The sequence below is a fragment of the Terrapene carolina genome, unplaced genomic scaffold (genome assembly GCF_002925995.2).
Source record: "Terrapene carolina triunguis isolate 2854851 unplaced genomic scaffold, T_m_triunguis-2.0 Scaffold189, whole genome shotgun sequence".
Taxonomy (NCBI): domain Eukaryota; kingdom Metazoa; phylum Chordata; order Testudines; family Emydidae; genus Terrapene; species Terrapene triunguis.
The window spans coordinates 96,921-120,481 of NW_020664540.1; the positions used below are offsets into that span (position 1 = coordinate 96,921).

Sequence of the window (23,561 nt, forward strand, 5' to 3'; positions counted from 1 at the left end):
AAAATGCTATATTTGATTATAGCAACAGATGACACTGAAATTTTGAGTGCTGGTTTTTCTGGTAAATTTCTGTTGTGTATTCCCTTTTTTTAAATCATATCTCAAAGTTTGATACCTAAACTGTGAGCTCTTTGTGGTAGGGACTGTCTTTACTGAATGTCTGTACAGTGCTTAGTACAATGGGGCCTTGATCTTTGATTGCTATTAGGTATTTCTTCAGTACAAATACATAGTTCAGTTCCAACTGTGGGGAGTTAAAATTGGTCTGATTTGAAAAGGAATATGATCTTCCAGTCAGTTTGCAGATTCCCATTAGTATGAGGCTACTGGAATGTACTTTTAGTGAACTCTATAGCTTTGTTTATGCTGGCTGATATAATGAATTAATATGGCTTTAAAAATGTTAATTACACACAATGCTTAATTACTTTTTTCTGAAATGTCAGGATATCCTTAAAGAGGGAAATATTCTTATTCATTAGGCTGCTCAGTTTCTTAACATTTTAAAAATTTCAGATGAACTGCAATTTTATTTGTCACAGATATTTTAAACAACTACAGACCAGTAGAGTATTTCTAATATCTGGATAGTTTTAAAATTAGAGCAAAAGAAGTCTTCTAACACCAAAATTGCATTCTAGCATGCTTACATTGTTCCTTAACAAATTATCTTAATTTTGTGAAATATGTAACTAAAAAAAAACTATTTTGCTTTTTTGGGGGGGGGGGGGGTAATCATATGAATTTCTCATTATACTTAGCTGTTGGTTTCTACTTGTTTGTAGTCTCCAATACATACCCAGTCTGTCTCTTAAGGATTGAAAACCTCTAACATCCTGATACTGCTAACCTCCCATGTAGCAGTTTGCATATGTTTCATAAGGCCGCCTTTTCCTGGTATCCCAAGAAAGAGAACAGCATATTCACTTCCAGTAGAAATGTGACTTTTTCTAAAGTTTTAGAGAAGAAATAAACTGGCTTGTAACTAGCAATGGCTTAGTTTATGTACTAAACTTTGCACAGCACAGGAATGAAAATTTGTATGTATTCAGTTGTTCAGCACAATTGTGCTAAATATAATGCTGTGTTTGGTACTATATGATGAGCTTAACAAAAGACACAAGTTGTACAATACAAAATATGCAATGGTGTGTAATCTTCATAGAAGATGGCAGATGGTCTTCAATCAATGGGGTTGATTTCAAAGGTGAGCAGAAGCCATTGAAAAGAGAAGACTGGAAAAATTTGAGAATGACAGGAGAAGATGAAAGGGGAGAAGTTGTATGAGAGTTAGAATAGCTAAAGAGAGAACTATTGACTGTACAAAGATAATAGCAGTGTGGCTGAGAGGAGAGGAGTAGTCCAACAGGTCAAGTAACTTTTGTGTGGGAAAGAGATCTTCATAGACTAGATGCCTTGTGAAATAGGCAGGTGGCGTTCAGTCTATGGGATAGATGATTGTCATGCTGAAAGTAAATACCATTTCCAAACTGCTGCATATTTTTTGGCAATATAAAAGCAGTTCAGCTGCCTTTGTCTAAATGAGAAGTGCAACTTGTCAAAGGCAGCATTCATTGGCAAATCTTAACAGTAGTTGTAACTTCCCACTAGTTTTACTTGTGTTACCAGTAAATCTCTCATACTAATGTGGGGAGGATGATCCAATTTAAAATGTTGTGAAAATAAGTAGTTTAATTCCTCTGAAAACATTTTCATGTCACTTTTGTTGACCCAATGTATTAACTAGTCAAGAATATTTGCAGAACTGCATCAGAATACTTGGTTTAGCTGGGATCTATTTGGCATGTTTGTATTGACTTATTTTCCATAAATCTAGTTCATCTAGTTTGTACAGTACCTTATTCACTGTTACATAATACTTTGAGAGGGCTGGCACTTCTTCCATGGGAAGAGAGGCTGGTATAAGTGTAGGGGGTTGCATGAAAGAAGGTATGACTTCAGGAGTGGGAGGAGACTAAAGGATCCATTGAAGGGTTGGGTGTAATGTAGGGAATAAGAGTGGGGTGAGAATTAATACCCTCTATTTCAGAGAGGAGAATCTGCAATACCCATGTTAAGTTTCTGGCTTTTGGGTAGCTGGGAACAGAATTAAGATGCAGTTCAAACTTTACAATTACATTTAAGCTTATTGATCAAATTACTGTGGAGTAGTTTAGGAAAAAAATTCTAAATCTGTCAGAATCCACTTAATTGGCTCACAGAAATGGTATACTTTCTTAATTGGAGATTGTAAAGGAACATACTGCAGTGCATTCCAAGGATTTAAATAATGGATGAATAAATAGACTTGTGAGTATCAAATGGTACATGTGGTTAATTGTAAGCAGTATTAGTAAGCGTAGTTCATACTTCCAAACATCAGCTGACACCTGTAAATATTCCATTGTAGTGCCTTCTTCTCATTTCAGGCTGACAAACTGTAGCCTGCTCTATACAGCTCTGATTTGGATTGTTTCCTACTTCAGCTGTGTTTTTACATGGCTACAGCAAAAACTGGTGCTAGTTTATGCAAAAACAACAACAACAAAAAACCCTCTTCACTCCCTTGTAACTCAAAGACTGCAGGCATTTTCTTCAGACTTCCCATCAAATCACTTAAGCAGAGACTAAGGCCATGTCTACACTACCACAGGATCACGCTGCTGTGATCGATGCACCAGTGCTCGATTTAGTGAAGACCTGCTAAATCAAGGGCAGAGCACTCTCCGGTTGATTCGCCTTACTCCTCTCGTTCTCGGTGGAGTACTGGAATCAATGGGAGAGTGTCTCCTGTTGACCCAGTGCGGTGTAGAGACCACAGTAAGTCGACCTAAGCTACGTTGACTCAGCTACGTTATTATAGGTGGAGTAGCGTAACTTAGGTTGACTTACCGTGGTAGTGTAGACATAGCCTAGGCGTGGAAAAACATCAGTCCAAAAGGCGAATGGTTTAAATTCGGAGCATGTGAAAAAGGAGGCAGGGGGTGTAATAGAAACTTTCAATCTTAGCTGTAGAAACTGCTATAGTTATGAATAAGACAACTTTGCTACTATATGTAGTTTATTTAGTATTTCAAGAGATAAAACTGAAGATATTGGATTTTTTTTTGTATGAAGCAAAACTGAAACTGTCAATTCATCTCAACTTGTGTCCCTAGATTATAGTCTGATACTATTGCATGAACAATTAATGCTGTTACATAATCCAGTGCATTTGACGTTTAGGTGACACCAGACCTCTTTGGTCTCATACTTTCACAATGAGGAGTGGGAACTGTAACTCTTTAATTTAAAATTCTACTACTTCTGTGTTAAATCCCTGTCTACCCTACAATTTCAGGCTGAGTTTATAACTAGTTAGTGGCTTCGTTGGCTCCAAACATAATTTGTTTCCGGGCACACTGGCTTGGTCTATGCTGACAGTTCTTGGGAAATCTCTCACTAGTGTTAGGAACAATGGAAATACTAATGTGAATTGCTGACTAGAGCTGTGAGACTTTCCTGGGAGAAAGCAAAATTATTTTAATTCTGTTACATTAAATATGTAGAAACAAACATCCTGAAAAGATTGGTAGGTGTCTGTCAACTAGTCTCTGCTGACTTCATCTCTGAAACAAGTTCTTTGGTTATAATGCAGTTGGGGTTTTTAAAAATTCCTTGGAAAACTTCCCAAGCCTAGACACAGCCTATTCTTTCTGCAAGGCCAGCTGCAGTGCACCAGGGATCTTTGAAAATCTCCCAGAATCCACTGCTTACTGAGCTATGTCTGGAAATTGTGGTATAGATGTCTGGAGAACTTTGGACCTGATATGGTTAGAATGGTGCTATAACCATGTGGATTCACTGAACAGTTTGTGCTTTAACGGATTCTATAGAAGGTTCAATTGAAAAAGGATAAAATGTCTATTGTAAACATAGCTTTGGATCTAGTTGAGACTGCCACTCTACCATATTGCAACAGGTGCAGTCAGCATTGGCTCACAGTGCAAAAGGTAGTCTTTTTCTGTGAAGGTCTTCAGAATTTCACTCCTTCATCCCCTTTCCTGGTTTGAAGTAAGCCAAGTTTGTTAACCTTCGTGTTCTTCTGCAAAGCCCTTTCTCTTTTTCCAGCTTTTAAGGGGAGAAAAAGGGTAAGCCAAGGGTTTGTAGATGTGTGCATACGCTGAGTGTTTTTTTTCCTCTTCCAGTTTATGGGGGGAGAGGTGGTTTTGATTTTGTACCCTTACTATTTGGCAAGGCTGATCAGAGCTTTGGATAAATGTGTTCCAATTTTTATAGAAATTGAAACAAATATTTAGAATTGTTAATGTTTAGACATTTAAAAAATAAACCACAACTCTTCACTTTAGGTGCCTAAAAATAGGCACATAGTCTGAATTTTTTTCAGAAGTGTTAAATATCACTGGTGTATGATATAAAGGCTTTTTTTGCTTGTATTTACAATATAAATATTGGGAATATCAATTGTTTTCCTTAATTTTGCTGTAGAACTTCTGGGAGGGGGAATGTGTGTCAGGTGTATATTAGATTACACCTTAATTGAAGGGGTAGGAATGTTGAATCTTTAACAATGTTATCACTCAAGTTAGATCTTTAGATAGGCCTTTTTTTTTCTTTTTTAAGTCTGAATAAAGTCTTCTCTTTTGTCTGTAAGATCAATAGAGCTGTTATCCAATGGGATGTCAGCCAACATGCATCTATATAAATAGAACTAGAGCTGTAAGTTACAGAGGGAATGGTGTGATCAGATACAGTAACTCCTCACTTAAGGTTGTAGTTATGTGCCTGAAAAATGCAACTTTAAGTGAAAGTGTTAAACTAATCCAATTGTCCCATAAGATTTAATGTAAACGCGGGGGGTTAGGTTCCAAGGAAATTTTTTTGGGACAGACAAAAGGCATTATACTGTATACTGTACAGTACTGTACTGTGGCTTACCCCACACAGGCGCAGCCCGCTGCAGACAAGGACGCTAGGAAGCACCGTTGCAGCAGCAACGTCCCCGGAGAACAGTCTCGGATTTTGCCGGGAATGCTCCAGGCCTGCCTCTTCCTGTCCCCGCTCCACTCCAGGCCCACCTCTTCCCATCCCCACTCCACCTCCTCTCCGGAGCACGCCACATCCCTCCCCCCCCAAGTCCCAAGCATTGCCAAACAGCTGTGCTTCCCCGCTCCTGCCCCTCCCTCCCAGAAAGTCGTAAGCGCTGCCAAACAGCTGTTTGGCGGTGGGGGGAAGTGCTGGGAGGGAGGGGGAGGAGGCAGAGAAGCGGAACTTGTGCAATGCTCCCTTGTAAAGTCGCTGCTCTTCCACAGAATCTTACAAGCAGGCAGCCAAACGACGTTATAAGGGAGCATTGCACAACTTTAAACGAGCATGTTCCCTAATTGAGCAGGGACGTAACATTGAAACAACGTTAAATGGGACAACGTTAAATGAGGAGTTACTGTACACTGAAGAGCCTGACAATTTTTTGTTCTGCCTCCATACCTCCAGGAAGGTTTACCTGGCCTGCTGCAGAGCAAAAACACTATTTAAAAAGAGTCTATAAATTTACTTTCTATAGCTGTCTCTTCACAGGGAAAGTCTGCAGATCCATATGCCCCTAATTATAGATCCTTGAAGGCAGAAACCAGACCTTGTCAATCAGGGCATTGTCCTGGGAGTTGTCACAGCCCTGAAAATCCAGCCAGCCAGTTTGAACTGCCTCCCGCAATGGTCTCTCAGATTCTTTGTGAGACAGCCCTGATGTAACTCAGCCAGGCTCACTATGGGATCCAGTGAGACAAAAAGTATGGCCGTGTTAAGGCTTCCCTGGCTCTTTCCTCAAATGGGTCTGGAAACATCAGTAAAATTCAAGGAACCCACTTAGGGACCATCTGAAAAGTGTTCACTTCAAGTGTTACTTATTTCTATAGCACAGCAACAGATGGTGTTCCCTTTAGATTGCCTCTTCAGTGATATATTATTATATTAAGACATAGAAACCACTCTCCTTCTGTACTAGAACTAAGGGGGGGTGGAGACCCTGTAAGGTTATGGTATACTCGCTGGCTGGGCTATGAGTGGTTAATTATGCTTGTTTTCCTCTTATAACCTGAGAAACTGGGAAGGAAAGGTAAAAGACATCAGGGAAAGACACTACAATTCTGACTAGAATGTCGCTCCTTCACAGAGGAGACTTCTAAGACTTAGTTTTTCCAGTAAAATCAGGAGTGCAGGGACTCTCTTCCTCTAGTTAAGTATTATAAAAACCTTCAAAGGGAAAAGGCTCTAAAAAGAGCAGAGACTGGGGGAGGGGAACCTGGTAAGTCTTCAGATTTGTTAAGGGCTGTTATAAAGAGGACAGTGATCACTTGTTTTCCACATCCACTGAAGATAGGGCAGGAAGTAATGATCTTAATTTGCAGCAAGAGAGATTTAGGGCACGTGTTCACTGGCAATGTTAAAGCGGTGCTGCGGCAGCGCTTTAACGTGGCTTGTGTAGTCATGGCAACAGCGCTGGGAGAGAGGCCTCCCAGCGCTCTTAAAAAAAACCCCACCTCAACAAGGGGCGTAGCTACCAGCGCTGGTGCACTGTCTATACTGGCACGTTACAGCGCTGAAACTTGCAGCGCTCATGGGGGTGTTTATTCACACCCTGAGCGAGAAAGTTGCAGCGCTGTAAAGTGCCAGTGTAGACAAGCCCTTAGGTAGATGGGGGGGGGGGGGGGGAGAAACTGTAAGGATAATTAAATTCTGGAATAGGCTTCTGAGGGAGATTGTGGAATCCACATCCTTGAAGGCTTTTAAGAACAGGTTGGACAGACATCTCTCAGGGATGGTCTAGGTTTTGTTCGTTCTGCATTGTTGCAGGGGGTGGACTAGGTGACCTCTCAAGGTCAGCCCTATATTGCTATAATTTTATGAAAGGAACAAGAAAGGGCCCAAGAAGTGCAGAGAGGCTCCTCATGTTCATCTTCCAAGGAGCAGGGTCAGCTCTCTTCCACAAGTAATTTGTTATGACTTATACTCCCCAAATTTAACTCATTTCTGGTTAAGGAACTGACAAGTATTTATTTAAAATAATAATAAAAAGACACTTCTCTCATACACCTATTGCCTCCACAACTTGTGCAAGAGCCATGAATGCCTGATCACTCCATATTGCCCACTGTCATTCAAGATCAGAAGATCCTCTGGACTGGGATCCTTCTTTTGAGAGAGATTTCCTTAGCTGTGGTAGGAGATAGTGTGCCCCCTGAACAGCCTGAGATTTACAGTGAGCAAAGAGCTTATTGTTACAACACCAGCTTTGCCTGAGGCTGTGGAAAGCCAATCCCAGGCAAGACAGGTATTGGTAACCATTGAGTAATCTGGAGGTATGTGCGTTGACTGTAAATGGAGCTGCCATGGAAACTTCTTAAATTTAAAAAAAAAAAATGTAAGAAGGCCTTGTAGCTCAAAAGGAAATATACACCCTACTATCATCTTGGTGCTCTTTTGATATAGCTATATCATCTTTCAGGCAAGTATGACTACTGGCTGACCGATGTCGTTTCCCAAATAGAGAAGTTTTCAGTTCCCGCCAATCTCAGTTGAGTGTGGTAGTGAGTGTCAGATTCTGGGATTTATTGTCATGGACCCAGATCTTGCAGAGCAACTTTTCTCCCAGGGTGAGCCTCTCTGTGTAGGCTTGGTCAAAGCCTCCCTCTCTGGACATGCAGGCAAGGGATTCAGTGCGGGGCAAATGAAGTATCAAGTCCAGGGAATCTGAGTACTGCCCTTACTAGGGAATTCTCTGAGCTTTCCCAACAACAGTTTTCTCTGTCAATCTCAGAATCTAATGGCAAGCACCCACATTAATGAGAAAAACAAACTGATTTTATTAAACTGCATTTTTTTTATTTAAATACATTTTTCTTTTTGAAAATAAAACATTTAATTTTGAAACTTGTATCCAATTTTAAGGCCAAACTTACTATAATTTTACAATAATAAAATTGTAAATTGTAATTATGGTAGCTTGATGCCAAATATTAAAGTCAAACCATTGAACTGGTAGAAGTTGCTGAGTATGCACCTGGAACCAGAGTTTACTGAAGTGCTAAACCAGCTTTGACAGCAGATGCCTCTTCTACAGGTGCATAAAATATTTTCTTCGTTTATTGAATAATTAGTTCATTCAAAGTTGGGAAGATGAAAAAGCAGAAAATCTTGTTTTCCTCTTCCAATCTCTGAATAAAAATAAAGGTGTGAGAGGATGAGATCTAGTAGGTCTAAAACCCTGAAGGGACATGGTGACTAGAAATAGTACAATTCACTAACTACAGATATTTCCTTTGTTTCATAAATCAGTTTTAAATACAAAACGTGTTTTTATAAACTTAGGTTTTTTCTGCTGTATTCAGCATCTTTATTTAAATAACTGTTGAAAACTGTTTTGTGCATTTTGATTAAATTCCAACTTCCATCCAGATGCAACTTGACACACATCATGAATACATTAATCTAGTAAATCAAATGATCATTTGCCATTTTCTAAAATAAAGTAAAACCTTTAACATAATTTAAGAATCTGAAAAACTATATAATTGCTTAAATGTGAAAAGATAGTGTTATCCTGGTTAGTAAAAAGTTCCAAGTATAGTTTAAAGGCAAATCAACATGGCTTTTATGATTACTAACCGGTGAGAATCAATTTTCTTTAGAAAAATAAATAAATACAAATGCAAAAGATTAAAATCAATCATTTAAATTAAGATTTCCTGCTTCCTGATTTAAATTATGGTTAAAATTGGTGATTTAAATTACTTTGATTTTAATAAATTCACCCTGTTTTCTCCTCTGCCATTTAGAATTCTTACAGGAAGGTCTGATCAGGGATTTCAGTGTCGACATTTTAACACTGAAAAAAATGGCTGCACTGTATAGCATACTTTCCTCCACAGGCCAGAAGACTCTCTTTACCTGAGATCTTGAGCATTTCCTCAACGTTGCATCTTTACTTCATTCTCCTAAGATTTATCAAACAGCATCATGGGACCTCAGTTTGGTTGTTAATGCCCTGATTCTGCATTTCTTTGAGCTCCTTGGGAAAGTATCCATGTATTTTGTCTCCAGATGGTTTTCTTGGTAGCAGTTACTTCTACCTGGAGGGTATCAGAGGTAGGGGGCTTCCTTCTTGAGGAACAGTACTGCACATTTCACAATGATGTGGTTCTCTGAACAGACCTGGTCTTTATCCCGAAAATTAATTTTTTTTTTTCTTCACAGTCCAAGAAATGGTGCTTCCCTCTTTGTCCAAAACATCGCATCCAGCAGAGATGCTTGGACATGCATTGAATGTTTATAGAGCCCTCAATGTCTAGATCAATCACACACAGGCTTTTCACGAGTCCAGTGCTCTAGATATTCTCTACCATCAGGATGTGAAGAAAAGCATTGAAATTTACTATTTCAGGTGGTTGAGATGATGCATCCATGAAACCTACAAATCAGTCTGTCTCCATTAACCAACAACATAACCCTCTCTTGAAAGGGTGGCCACCTGGTTGTCCGTTCATACTTTCTCAATTTTACAACTGCATGTTCAGGTATCTATCGGTATCACTTTCAATCGGAGGGTGCTACAAGTTATCCTCTCCCAGTAGAGGAGGAGGAATTTAAACACAACTATACCCATTTTAAACCCCCCCCCCCCCAAGGGTTGCAGCAACCAACTATTGTCAAGTTTTTTTTAGGCATCACAGCAAAGGAAGGATTTGAAGGAGGGTAATGAGTGAGTTTATAGGGAACTGCTCACAAGCACGTGGGGCAGAATGTGAAAAAGCATGAAAGTGCTTGTTTGAAAATTTAACAATCTAGTTTCTATATGATTATGTAGGAGCAAATATTGAAGAGTGTGATAAGGAGCTCAAAGTGGCTCCAGAGTTCACTAGTGTAGAAATGGCCTAGGAGACCTGCTGGCCAAAAATGTTTCCTGTGCTGTAATCTGTACCACACACAACTCTGCCTAGCAACAAGTACAGTAACTCCTTGCTTAACGTAGTTATGTTCCTGAAAAAATGCGACTTTAAGCGAAACGATGTTAAGCGAATCCAATTTCCCCATAAGAATTAATGTAAATAAGGGGGGTTAGGTTCCAGGGAAACTTTTTTCACCAGACAAAAGACTATATATTTTTTCACCAGACAAGACACTCTGTGTGTATGTGTATGTATACACACACTATATGTTTTTAAACAAACAATTTAATAGTGTACACAGTAATGATGATTGTGAAGCTTCGTTGAGGTGGGGAAGTCAGAGGGTGGGATATTTCCCAGGGAATGCCTTCGTGCTAAATGATGAACTAGCACTGGGCTGAGCACTCAAGGGTTAACACATTGTTGTTAATGTAGCCTCACACTCTACAGGATAGCACAAATGGAGGGAGGGGAGACAGCATGGCAGACAGAAACAGAAACACACACCGTGTGTGTGTGTGAGAGAGAGAGAGATGTGCATTGCCCCTTTAAGGACGCTGACCGCACTCTAAGTACATTGCCTTTTTAAGTAGATCAGCAAGTTTGAGACAGCAGCCGCTGCCGGCTCCCTCCGTCCTGAGCCCTGTCATGTTCCCCCCTGCTCTATAGAGATGGGGTAAGCAGGGGGGAGGAGGACACCCTGACATTAGCTCCCCTCTCCTGCGCCGCCGCCCCCCCCCCCGGCACAGCAAACAGGAGGCTCTTGGGAACAGCTCCAAGGCAGAGGGCAGGAGCCCCACATGGCAGTGGGGGGAGGGACAGCTGAACTGCCGGCAATTGGTAGCCTACTGGGAGGCTGCCACACCACCCTGGTTCCAAGCCCCCACCAGCTAGCTCCAATGGGCTGCTCTTTCTGCAAGCAGTGGACAAAGCAGGCGGCTGCCAACAACATTATAAGGGAGGATTGTGCAACTTTAAACAAGCATGTTCTGTAATTGATCAGCAGTGTAACAAGGAAACAAAGTTAACTAGGATGACTTTAAGTGAGGGGTTACTGTATGTGGGAAAGCTTTTGCCAGAAAAGTTGGTGGGGGGAAAGGAGACCTTTCCCCCCCCGTCCATCAGAGCATCCCTTCTCAAAGGAGCCCTGGTGGAAACGTGGCTATGTAGAGGCTGGAGCCTAGATATTATTCTTTGAGTGTCATTAATCTTCATGTGGGATGTAGTGTAACCACAATGGGTGGACATGATTCAGTATTTAGTAAAACTGAAAGACATATGTAATAGATAAGCCTGTGTGTGTGTGTTAAATTGCTGAAAGCATCTCACCTTTTGTGCACACAGCAATGGTAACTTACTAAAGCCAAATTGATTAATATTTAAAGTTGCTTTATAACTTCATTACATTTGTTGGTCATCTTGCTACATACCGCAAACTTGTTCACTAATAGAATTTAGTTTATCATAAAAAGTGTATACATAACAGACTATCTTAATTTTTGTTTTCATTGCTCTTTTTGCAGGCTGCTGACTTGAGTAAACCAATAGACAAAAGGATATACAAAGGAACGCAACCTACGTGTCATGACTTCAATCACTTAACAGCCACAGCAGAAAGTGTCTCTCTACTAGTGGGCTTCTCTGCAGGCCAGGTCCAACTTATAGACCCTATTAAAAAAGAAACTAGCAAATTATTTAATGAGGAAGTAAGTAGGAATCTTGATCTTTTTGCATGGAAACATGTCCTATTTTAAAAAGTTATTATGTAAGTAAGCTCAAAGATTGCCACTAAAAATATGTGAACTCTTGCACTATAAGGTGTTTTTTCACCAAAAAATCGTATAGGTTTTGTCTAGACTAGTTATGGTTGTATTGTAACTAACTAGTTGATTGCCTGTTTACTTGAGTTAACTAGCATGAATGTAAATGCTACTATAGACACTCCACAATCATTTTGTTCAAGGGTGAACCACAGACAGAAACAAACATTTGTGCATGGTAACACATGGTCATTGAATGGCTGCACAACTAGCATAATTGCCAAATGACTTGAATTTAGAATTTGCAATTAACTCTAGCAATCAAAAGCCTTATTCTAGACAGCCTGAAAGAAGAGGTCTAGCCTGGCTCAACTTGGGATTGGTGGGAGGGCCCCCTCCCCCCATCCCCACTGACAGCTGTAGAGTAGGGTCTTGAAAACAGTCTCATTCCCAGTAGGGTGGTGCTTTAGACCTATCTAGTTCCTCTTCACACTTCTAGGAGCAGCTACAACTAGATCAGGAGAGGGAAATTCTCCTTACCCTTCCCTCTTCCACTTCCCACATCTTCTCCCCAATTCCCCTTGTCTCGCTGAGTGGGGAAAGTGTGCGTTTTCTTGGAATGCACCACTTAAAGGTGCCTTTTGGTAGAAACCAATGTACAGCAGCGTGAAGCTTCACTATGATTTTGTCTATACTAGAAAAAATGGGACCTATAATTCACCACTGGTACAGCTGCATTGGTGTGAGCTGTAGTTTAGAAAAGGCACAAGTAGCCTCTGAAATTTTATCACTTTCACATAAATTTGTTAGTTTGACATAATGGCAAACTTCTGTGACCTTGTCGGCACTTGAATTCCCATTGATAAGGCTACGATTTAATCACAGAGGTCACGGCAGTCATGGATTCCGTGACTTCTAGGGCTTCAGGAGGTGGAGTGGGACTGTGCACCCCTATCCTGCAACTAGGGCTGACTGGAACCAGTACCCTGCAGCCCAAGCCCCCCAGCTTCCACTGGGGGCTGCAGCTGGGGCCATGCGCCCCAGCCCTGTGGCATCCTGGGTTTGGCGGAGACTGCAGCCGGAGCCGCATGCCCAGTCCCACGGTTGCCGGGGGCTGCAGCCGGGACCATGCGCCGCAAACCTGGGGCATCCCGTGCTTGCAGGGCCAGCCTTAGGGAAAATGGCACCCTGGGCGAACTTGTGTTTTGGTGCCCCAGCCCCTGTGGGCGAGCCCTCCCCTTGCCCCTGGCCCTCATGGGCTCCCCAGGCTCCTCACCCTCCCTTCCACCCTAACTCCTGCAAGGTGCCCCCTTCGCCCCTAATGCCTGCTCCCCCTCCTGCACCCCTAATCCCTACACCCCTTCACTCCTAACCTCTGCCCCCTCCTGTGCCCCAACCCCTGCACTGTGCCCCCTTCACCCCAACCCCTGCACCTTCCTCCTGAGCCCCTAACCTCTGTATTGTGCCCCCTTTGCCCCTAACCTTTGCATCCCCCTCCTGCACCCACGTGGGGAAATTGACCTGGATGCACAAAGCAGCTGGCATTGCTGCTCGCTCCCCCACTGGATGGCTGCTCGTCTGCCCCGCACAGCCATAGGGGGCTGGGGGGGGCACAAAAGGAGTGATGTCGGGGCTTCCTGCATCCAGGTCACTTTCCCTGTGGGCTGCCTAAGGGGAGTGCAAGAGAGCAGCAGCTCCTGATGCCTCAGCACAGCCCAGGTGGGGAAGTGACCTGGATGCAGGGAACCCTGGTGTGTGTGTTGGGGTGACTGTGTGTTTGTGTTGAGGGGAGTGTGTTTGTGCCTGAGTGAGTGTGCTGTCTCTTTAAGAAAGCACTCTGGGTCAGGAGCCTGAACTAGGCTTGTTCAGACACAAGCAGATGCCAGCAGCTCCGGACCCAGAGAGGCAGCAGCACACACAGATTCCCTCTGCTCCGTCACCCCAGCTTAGTGGAAATCGGGTACATGGGGGGAGGGGGGACACCCTGCTGCTGCGCTGCCTTCCCCCCCCCCCCCCCCCCCCCGGCAGAGCAGAAAGGAGGACACTCCCAGTCCGGGGCGACTCCAGGGACGAGTGGGCAGTGGAGGGGGACAGGAACAGCAGCAGCTGCACATGTGGAGGAGTGGCACCCCTGCTCCAGAGGAGTCACCTGGCTCCGACGACAGGTCGTCTAACTGCCCCCTGCACCCTGCAGCTCGGGTCTCTCCTCCCTCCCCCACTCTGCTGCTCGCTTCCCTGCCGTGCTGCCTCTCGGCAGCGGGTCAGGTGGAAATCCAAACCCTGCGCATGGTGCACCCTTGGGTGGGCCATCCTGGGCAGGTGCCCATACAGCCCACCCCAAAGGCCGGCCCTGCGTGCTTGGTGGGGGCCGCGTGCTTCAACCCTGAGGCTTCCTCCAGGGGCTGCAGCTGGGGCCGCGCGCCCCTGCTCGGTGGCTTCACCCAGGGACCATGTGCCCCCCTTGTGGCTTCCCAGGGCTTTGTTTATTGCCTGTGACCTGTTCGTGACTTTTACTAAAAATAACCGTGATAAAATCTTAGCTTTACCCATTGGTGTAGAGGAAATGGCGATAACATCAATGGAGACTTCGTGCAGACATAACCCATGTTGTCTAACCATGAGTAAGCCAACTCCATGACAAAGCCTGCGTTCTACCTACATGACTTTCTAAAAGGTGAAGGTGCACTGGTGGTGAATTAGTTCTAGTTTTTGCCAGTATATATGGTAAGCATAGAATAAAAGTTGATAAATGCATTCAAACAGTTTGGGACACTCTCCCCATTTCACAATAACTGGTTCCATTAAAGTGAAATGAATCGCCTCTCATACCACTGAGGCAATAAACAAATGAGATGGTATTTGGAAAAAAAACAAGACTTATGGCAGAGGAGGTCACTTAATACTAGCAGTAGCAGAGATTGGAAATGCAGCTAATAGTGACAAGTGTGGCTGCCTGTGCTAACCTTAAATCTTAAAATTGCCACCATTAATTAACCACAATTTTTTCAAGCTGAAGTGTGGTTGGCTGCAACTAGCAGTGTATGGAAGTGTAGACTTTTACTTGTTCTCTAATCCTGGTAGTTTTAATTGTAATAGGTTCCTCAGCTATTGCTGCCAAATCTGGGAGCCACCAAGGGGCAGACAAATTGACACCTTGACACACCCAAGAGTTAAGAAATGTTTGCATCCAGTTCAAGACTTGCCCAGGCTCTTATCTCTTTCAAAATACAGTTGTTGTCACCAGTGATTTGAAAGCACTTGGGTGAGTGGTCAAAATATTACTGCCTCCTTTTTTAAAAAAAGAGGCAATCAAGATGGCAGATTCCTTCTGACAAATACCTGATTAGTAAAGTAACCTGCTGATATCCCAGATCTTTACTCTCATAGTTGCCTAATGAAACAAGTTCAGTAAGATAAAATCAGTCCTATTACTTTGTGATCAAAATATAAAATCATTGGAATATGCAAGACGTAGGGACTTGAAAGGCTCAAGAGGCTATTACTTTTGGGGGAATTCTGTGCCAAAAAAATTAAAATTCTGCATGCAATATTTTAAAATTCTGCATATTTTATTTGTCCAAATAACACAATATAAACATGCCAGTTTCAATTATTTGGGTAATTTATTTCAAAATAACTGTCAGCAAGTATGTCTGTAACAAAACAGACAGACTCACAAAGATTTAGGAAATGTTTTTTTGACAGATTCCTTACTGGGCATATTAATGCAGAACTTTGAGTAATTCATTTAAACTACGATACAGAAATGTATTTCCACACCCCTTAGAAGCAGTGCAAAGGCTTGGGGGAGTCATGGGGTAATGGAGGAGCTGAGGGAGAGGAGAGGAGCTTTGGAGTGAACCTGGAGGGTTGTTAGGTGTGGGTGGGAGAAATATGGAACTTTCTTTTTTTGGGGGGGGCAGGGGTTTTTAAGGAGTTGGGGAGCCTTCCCCATGCAGACCCTGGCTGACCCCGAGCCTCTCCCATTCAGTCAGGCACATCTGCCCCTGTCCCCATGTGGCCCAGAGACCCCCTTCCCATGCAGCCCCTGGCTCAATGCTGTCACCTCACTAGCTACTGAGCCCGCTCCCCAATCTGTGACCCCATAGCAGCCCTGTGTGCCCCACTCTGCCTCCTAACCTGGCTCCACTGGCAGGCTGTTGTAACGAATACAGTTGGCTGCTAGCTGTTACTGCTGGTCAGCCAGCTGTTCTGGGGCCACAGCTGCTTCTGGTGGGCGAAAGGTGAAATTGCACCACTTCTTGGGCAGAATGTACTTTCTACTGTGGGGGAAAAATTTCACACCAGACATTAATTCTGTGCATGCGCAGTGGTGCAGAATTCCCCTAGGAGTAGACTATGGAACCTCTTGCTTCTGGTTGGCTGTTCAAATCCAGTCCATTTTTGTAGTGATGGAAAATTTAGTCTTAATTGTATGTGAAATGAATTGGTGGTGGTCTTATTTCCAGCGGACAAGTCTGTAATCCAATTACAGCACCCTCTGGTTGGGCAACTGAACTATTAACTATCAAGCCTGTGGTCTATGCATTATTTTTGATTCTCCCCTCTTTCGACCCACACATTAAAGCCAGGTCTGAAATCTTGCAGGTTCTCCTTGCGCAACATCTCCAAGATCCAACTTCTCCCTTCTACCCACACCACCAAACTTCTGAGCAAATTCTTTTAATCTCCTTCTCCAGCTTCTCTGCCTGTAACCGGGTCCCCTTTCAAGTCTGTTAATGTGGCTGTTAGGATTATCTTCTTGTCTTACCTTCCCGCCTTTTACCCTCTTAAGTCCCTCCACTGACTCCTTCATTTACTGTATCAAATGCAGACTTTTCCTTGCTTTCAAAGCGCTCCACAATTTAGCCTCACCCTACCTGTTCAACCTGTTATTTTATAGCACAGTCTCTCTGGCAATGTTACCAGCCACAATTTTCTGTTTCTCCCACAAGCATTTTAGTGCTTTCTCCCATGTTGTACCTTGTGAATTGGAAAAGCTTCCAGTCAAAAATGCATAAACCCATCACCTTATTCTCCAAGTCTCCCTCAAAACTCTGCTCTTCCTAATGCATACAGAAAACTGCAACCTTGATGGTTAAGCAGGTGGCAAGTTGTGATCACTCACTAAGATTTGTACACCTCCCATTTTTGTTATCTTTTGTCATCTGCATCTCCACCTCAATCTGCTTGTTTCTCATCCACCTATTATGTCTTGTCATCTTAGATTGTAAGCTTTTGGGGGCAGGAATTGTCATCTGTTTCTGTACAAAACCTACCATTAATGTGGTTGTGGCCTTCAGGTGCTAGTGTAATATAAATGTTGAATAATATTCACCTCCTGTAGATGGGGTCTCTTGCCCATTCTTGGGCCACATTAATAGAGCAGTGTGAGAGCGCTTCCATTTTGCCATCTCAGTACTTATTCCATGGCTAGAGGACAGATGTGGCCTGTGGCAGGCAGGATTGATCCAGTTTCCTAGCATCATACTTTTAGTAAAGGTAATTCTCTAACTAATATTTTGTTGGGGTCACAATAGAGGCATGATTGGCCAACAACAAAACAATTACCACAATTAAAATAATTAGCACACAAACCAACTCTTTAGTTCACCACAAAAAACGAGCAAAACTGCTATTTGAAGATGCTTGTTATTTCAGAAGAAATTTGCTAGATTAAATTACTGTTCTGAATCTTCAAATACAAAATGATTTAAACTCATCTTTTTGGTAGTCCATAATGATAAGTACTTGGCATACAGATTTTGGCTTTCATCCTCAGGTTGACAGCAATAGAAGTGCTTCAAAGCATAGCTTGAAATGTTCATTTAACTGCTGCTTTTCAGTGTGGTAGATAAATACATGTCTACTGCCTCATCCTTCGATTCATTTTTTTCTGACAAATAGCTAAGTGCACTCTACAGCCAGTCAGTCCCTGTATGTTTCCCTGGGAACTCCTTTTTTACTTATTGCAATCTTGACTTTTTGTATATCTCAACTGTTCTTTCAGCCTACAAACTGTGGCCCATAATACTTTCACTTATTTACTGCTGTTGCTTGTTTCTGCCCTAGATCACATTGGAGGTGTGGGTGGTCAGGTGGGCAGCGTGATGGATCAGCTCAGAGTTTACAAATATCTATTGGGCACCATGGCTGGACTAGCAGGCTCAAGCAGCCAGGTGAAATTTGCTAAGCAGCTTTCAATTTTTTCAGCACTAAGACACTCAAAATATCGTACATATGCATATTTAATACACATGGTCACTCATTGTCTCTCGATTTGTGGAAGTACTTAATACTTTAAATGAGACTGCTTGTTGTACAGATGGTGATCATAGAATAGCAGGGTTGGAAGGGACCTCAGGAGGTCATCTAGTCCAACCCGCTGCGCAAAGCAGGACCAATTTCCCAACTAAATCATCCCAGCCAGGGCTTTGTCAAGCCTGACCTTAAAAACCTCTAAGGAAGGAGATTCCACCACCTCCCTAATGATCTAATGGACTTCTATGTTTCTCTGATATGTGAAGGGTAACTTGGAAAAGGGATGCTCTGATTTAAATTCTCTGACCAGTACTTAACTACAAGCCATCAATTTTCCTTCCACCTCTGGGAATTTGGTTATTGTAAGTCAGAGGAAGTAATCATAGCATATACCTATAGTATATATCTTGGCACACGTTCACTGCAGACTTTAGTAACTCTAGAATCTTCCACTGGGCTCCTAAAGCTGCCTTTTTTTTTTTTTTTTTTTTATTCCCTTGTGTTTCTTTTTTTTTTTTTTTTTTTTTTTGAGGGCAAGTCCCATGTGTGGCTTTTGGGATTTAATCTGAACTCTGGTCTTAACTTTGTTTTGATTTCTAACTAAATATAAGCTTAATATAGAGTGTAGGTGAGTAACTTCTATTCACACAGATTGCATACTATTTTTTGAGACCGTGTTCTTTGGCTCCTTAAGTAAACCTCTTGTTTTTGCTGAGCTTGTAGAGGTAAATCTAAGAATGTTAAATTGTGATCTATAACAAATTGGCCTAGTTACTGAGAGAGATTTATTATTGAATAAAAATTGGACCAGAAAGAATAAAAGCACCTTTTCCCCTAAACAGTAATTCCTCCTCTTCCTAACTGCCTATCTTAAGCTGACTGGAGCTTCTTCTGCAAATAACACCATTTTATAACTGTCAGGAGTTTGACAGTATTCAAAATTCAGTCAAATTTTATTTTAATAGATGTAAACTGTAAAACTGTCACTCTTCTGATGCATATCTTGTTCTTTGTTTTTCACAGAGACTAATAGACAAGTCCAGAGTAACCTGTGTAAAATGGGTACCAGGTTCGGAAAGCCTTTTCCTAGTAGCTCATTCCAGTGGAAATATGTACTTATATAACGTGGAGCACACTTGTGGTACCACAGCCCCACACTACCAGCTACTTAAGCAAGGAGAAAGTTTTGCAGTCCACACTTGCAAGAGTAAATCCACAAGAAATCCTCTACTTAAATGGACCGTAGGCGAGGGTGCCCTGAATGAATTTGCTTTTTCCCCCGATGGGAAATTTTTGGCGTGTGTGAGCCAAGATGGCTTTCTTCGTGTGTTTAACTTTGATTCAGTGGAGTTACATGGTACAATGAAAAGCTACTTTGGGGGCCTACTATGTGTGTGTTGGAGCCCAGATGGGAAATACATTGTAATAGGTGGAGAGGATGACTTGGTAACGGTTTGGTCTTTTGTGGACTGTCGAGTAATAGCTAGAGGCCACGGACATAAATCATGGGTTAGTGTTGTGGCATTTGACCCATATACCACTAGTGTAGAAGAGAGTGACCCAATGGAATTTAGTGGTAGTGATGAGGATTTCCAAGACCTTCTTCATTTTGGTAGAGATCGAGCAAATAGTACACAATCTAGGTTATCAAAAAGGAACTCTACAGACAGTCGTCCAGTAAGTGTTACATATAGGTTTGGTTCTGTAGGCCAAGACACACAACTCTGTTTGTGGGACCTTACAGAAGATATTCTCTTCCCTCACCAACCTCTATCAAGAGCAAGGACACACACAAATGTTATGAATGCCACAAGTCCACCTGCAGGAAGTGGTGGAACTAATCCAGGAAGTAATGGAAACAGTATCACAACACCTGGAAACTCAGTACCCCCTCCTCTTCCACGGTCAAACAGCCTTCCACATTCTGCAGTCTCAAATGCTGGCAGTAAAAGCAGTGTCATGGATGGTGCCATTGCTGCTGGTGTTAGTAAGTTTGCAACCTTATCGCTACATGATCGGAAAGAAAGACACCATGAAAAAGATCACAAGAGAAATCATAGCATGGGACATATATCTAGCAAGAGCAGTGACAAACTGAACCTAGTTACTAAAACCAAAACGGACCCAGCTAAAACTTTGGGAACACCTCTCTGTCCCAGAATGGAAGATGTTCCCTTGTTAGAGCCTCTTATTTGTAAAAAGATAGCACATGAAAGACTGACTGTGTTAATTTTTCTTGAAGACTGTATAGTCACTGCTTGTCAGGAGGGATTTATTTGCACATGGGCAAGGCCTGGTAAAGTGGTAAGTTTTAATCCTTAATGCTGCATCAAAGAACTAGAACTTTGAATAGGTAGTTTTCTCAATATACCTGATTATTGGATATAAAATTTCTTTATGCTTAATGTAAAAAGGTTATTTCCTCAGAGCCATACTTTTGGATACTGCATGCCATATTTCTGAATGATTTGAAGTGTCTTGGGGTACATTTCTTAGTTGCCTTCCAACCAGAGAAATACTGTATATCCAAAGTTTGTGTTCCTATATTTTCAAACTTTTTTTAGTATAAACACATGGTGAAGACAAAGATTTAAAAACTAGATTAAAAGTATTCAATCACTAAAGTAACAATATTAGTCATTCACACATTTTCCTGTGCTGCCGTTTTCCTGTGTTTTGAAATACTACTGCTTTGAGTCTACCATGAAATGCTAGCTTTTTTAGAATTTAGGTATCCCATCTGAAAACTTAAGTGTTTAACACTACCTTTTTATGGATTTCTGGAATATTAATAAATGTCAGTCAACTTGTGAGCAAACTTTTTAAAACTCTCTGCTGACCATATTGGGAATAATTTGCAGTATCTTGCCTGAAATTGTGAATCAGTCCTAAATGCATAATACATTACTAATGAGATTTTATGAACCTGTATAAAGATCTTAATTTTTATAGGGCTCATTATCATGAGAAGAATCATGGCCACAGTTTAAAAAAAATTCTGCTTAAACAGCTTCATGTTTGGTCCAATAGTGTCATTTTTACTAGTCAAATATGCAGGCAAAAAAGAATTTTTAGTGGGTTTCTTTCAGGCAATCACTTCTATCAATTTAAGGTAACACATTTCTAGGGTTTTTACCCTCCCTTGTAAAAGCCTCTTAATCTTGAATACAATATTTATCTTGTCCATTGCATGGCAAATTTGTTTTCTTGTGTTTTCTAAAACTAATTGCCAGTTTATAACCTCAAGCACCTTCTATGCCAAGATAGCTTTGTTTAACATTCTCTGATGAAATACAGTTCTGAGAACCAGCAGGGGCTTGTGTAAAAATGCAGCACTCATTAGGCTATTGCATTCCTGGAGTATTGGTCTTAAATTATTTGAATATTTTCCTAATTGGACAATATAGATATATGTAGTTCCTTAATCCTAAACTACTTGATTCTCTAGAGTCATGTTTGTAGTTGGAGCAACCACTGTGTTCCAGAAAACTAAAATACACCACAACTAACTTCAGATTTCTGTTGCAAGGAAGTCTCAGAATGAATGATCAGAATTATTCCTTCAAAAAAAAAAAAAAGTGGTGATTCTAGCTGCTTTGAAACCCCAAGCACATATTGAAAAAGCTCCTCCAGTCTGGTTCTCAAATCTGTCCTATTATATGCACACATTGAGAACCCCTTCCACTCAGCATCTGTGCACACTTAGTGGCTAGGTCTACTAAGTCTGAACATAGTGTATCTTTCTCTTAAAGGTGGGGGAAAGGGCATTACTTTACCTTTAAAGATATTTAGTACATGAGAATCATTAACTCAAAATAGTGAAACTACATTACACTGGAACTACTTTAACTTCTGTGAATCAGTGCAAGCCACAAACATTCTTATGAAGGTAACTTTAAACATGTGCATCAGTGTCTCAGCTTTCTGGAGTAGAATATTGCCATTTTGCATAACTGTTAACCCAGATTGCGTGTGTATTACCAAACACTACCCCTTTACATTTCCTTTCTATGAACTTATAAATTAGGTTTCCTTAAACTGCTGAGTGTAACTTAATCCGTTTTTGTGCATTGATGGTTTTGATTTAGAATACAACATCTCAAATATTTCAGATATAGAGTATGCAGTACCCAAAATCAGGATTTATGTATTTGGCTAATATGGAAAACTTTAATTACAGGTAAGTCATTTTCATGCTGAAGTTATCACGATCTTTCAAAATTAATATATTGCACACTGATGTAAATGCCATATTATTTAGGATATATTTACTTCCCTAGAAAGATATTTTTCAAATGGACTTGTTTCTCTGATTTCTTCATTTGCATTTACAGTGAGTTCACTCTGCTGTTTAAACTAAGTTTTAGTGGCATGTTTACAGGAGTTTGATGGGGAAGTATCTGTGCCAGAAAGATAAGCATCTTTTGGTTTATAGGATAGAGCACTTATAATAACTTTATGCATATTTAACGAGAATGGTCAAAGTATAAAAACACTGATGGTAACGTGTCACTTCTGGGTTATATACCACACATTTCTATACTGCCAGTAGTTTTATCCTTGGCTAAGTCTGTCACTTTGGAGTTTAAAGCTGCTATCTTCTGTCTTCCTCCCATTATCTGGGTTCCTGACAGTCCTGGAAGACTGCCCTCCCTACCATTTTTTCGTGCTAAAAAAAATTCTTCCACCATTGCCTCACCAACAGCCTCAGTTGAGTGCCAACCATAACCAACCCAAAGAAAGACTGAACAGAAAATTAAACTAACCTTGCAGTAGAAAGCATCTGTGCCAGTGAGCCAGCTCTACCTTTCCCTCTCATTTGCCTCCTTTTTGGAAGAGCCATGAAAGCACAGACGACCAGGCGTAGGGTGGTCTTCCTCATTTTAGACCTATTGAATCTCTTGCCCACAGTGTTTTTGTCTCTACTGGCCTTGGCTGAAAATCCAGAAATGGATCTTCAACCTTGATTCCATTAGGCCAGTATGATGCACTGCCATCCCAGCCCCATACAGCCTACGCACAAACTTTATGAATTACTTCAGTTTACCCATCATACCTTGAGCTTTCTTATTGGCTACTTTATTCTTGTAAAGTATGTGATCCAAACACACTTTTAAAATGAACATACTAACTCTTGGACAAAAGCAGTGCAAGGGATTTACAAAATCAGTAAAACAAATTGGGCTGGGGTGATGGGGAAGCATGCTTTACCTGTCTGAAAAATGAATGAACAATTTTTCCTTTCAGTCTGATCCATTCATTTGCGAATTTCACTTTCTCTCATTTTAGGAACTACAATTTTAGTCCCCTCTTCTTGAGGGTTTGACTTTTGAGTGTGGTTTTTTTTCTCCTTAGTTGAGTAACTGTCATCAGATTGGCCATGGGGATTGCTCCCTAGGAAAACCTAGCCGGGGTCATGGAAATTTTCATCTTATCCCTTAACATGTCTGAAAACAATTTAAATAGGAGAGAATTAGAAAAGTGAAATTGCATATGAATCACATTGCCAGTTACTTCAAGCCAAATTGCGTATACTACAGATGCAGTAAAAATGCTTCGTATTTACATGCAAAGGAATTTAATAATTCTTTTACTT

At 41.5% G+C, this 23,561-nt stretch overlaps 1 protein-coding gene across 3 annotated transcripts in view; it reads left to right on the forward strand.

Moving 5' to 3' along the window:
• WDR20 (WD repeat domain 20) overlaps positions 1-23,561 on the forward strand; it is a 52,361-nt gene that overhangs the window by 19,410 nt on the left and 9,390 nt on the right. Inside the window, exons 2-3 of one of the 3 annotated variants that reach the window (XM_024215185.3) lie at positions 11,468-11,650; positions 18,989-20,269. In XM_024215185.3, coding sequence (XP_024070953.1) covers positions 11,468-11,650; positions 18,989-20,269 — 1,464 coding nt within the window. Of the gene's footprint in view, positions 1-11,467; positions 11,651-17,835; positions 17,884-18,988; positions 20,270-23,561 lie in introns of those variants that run through there. The other 2 variants (XM_024215186.3, XM_024215187.3) reach the window with 2 other exon arrangements.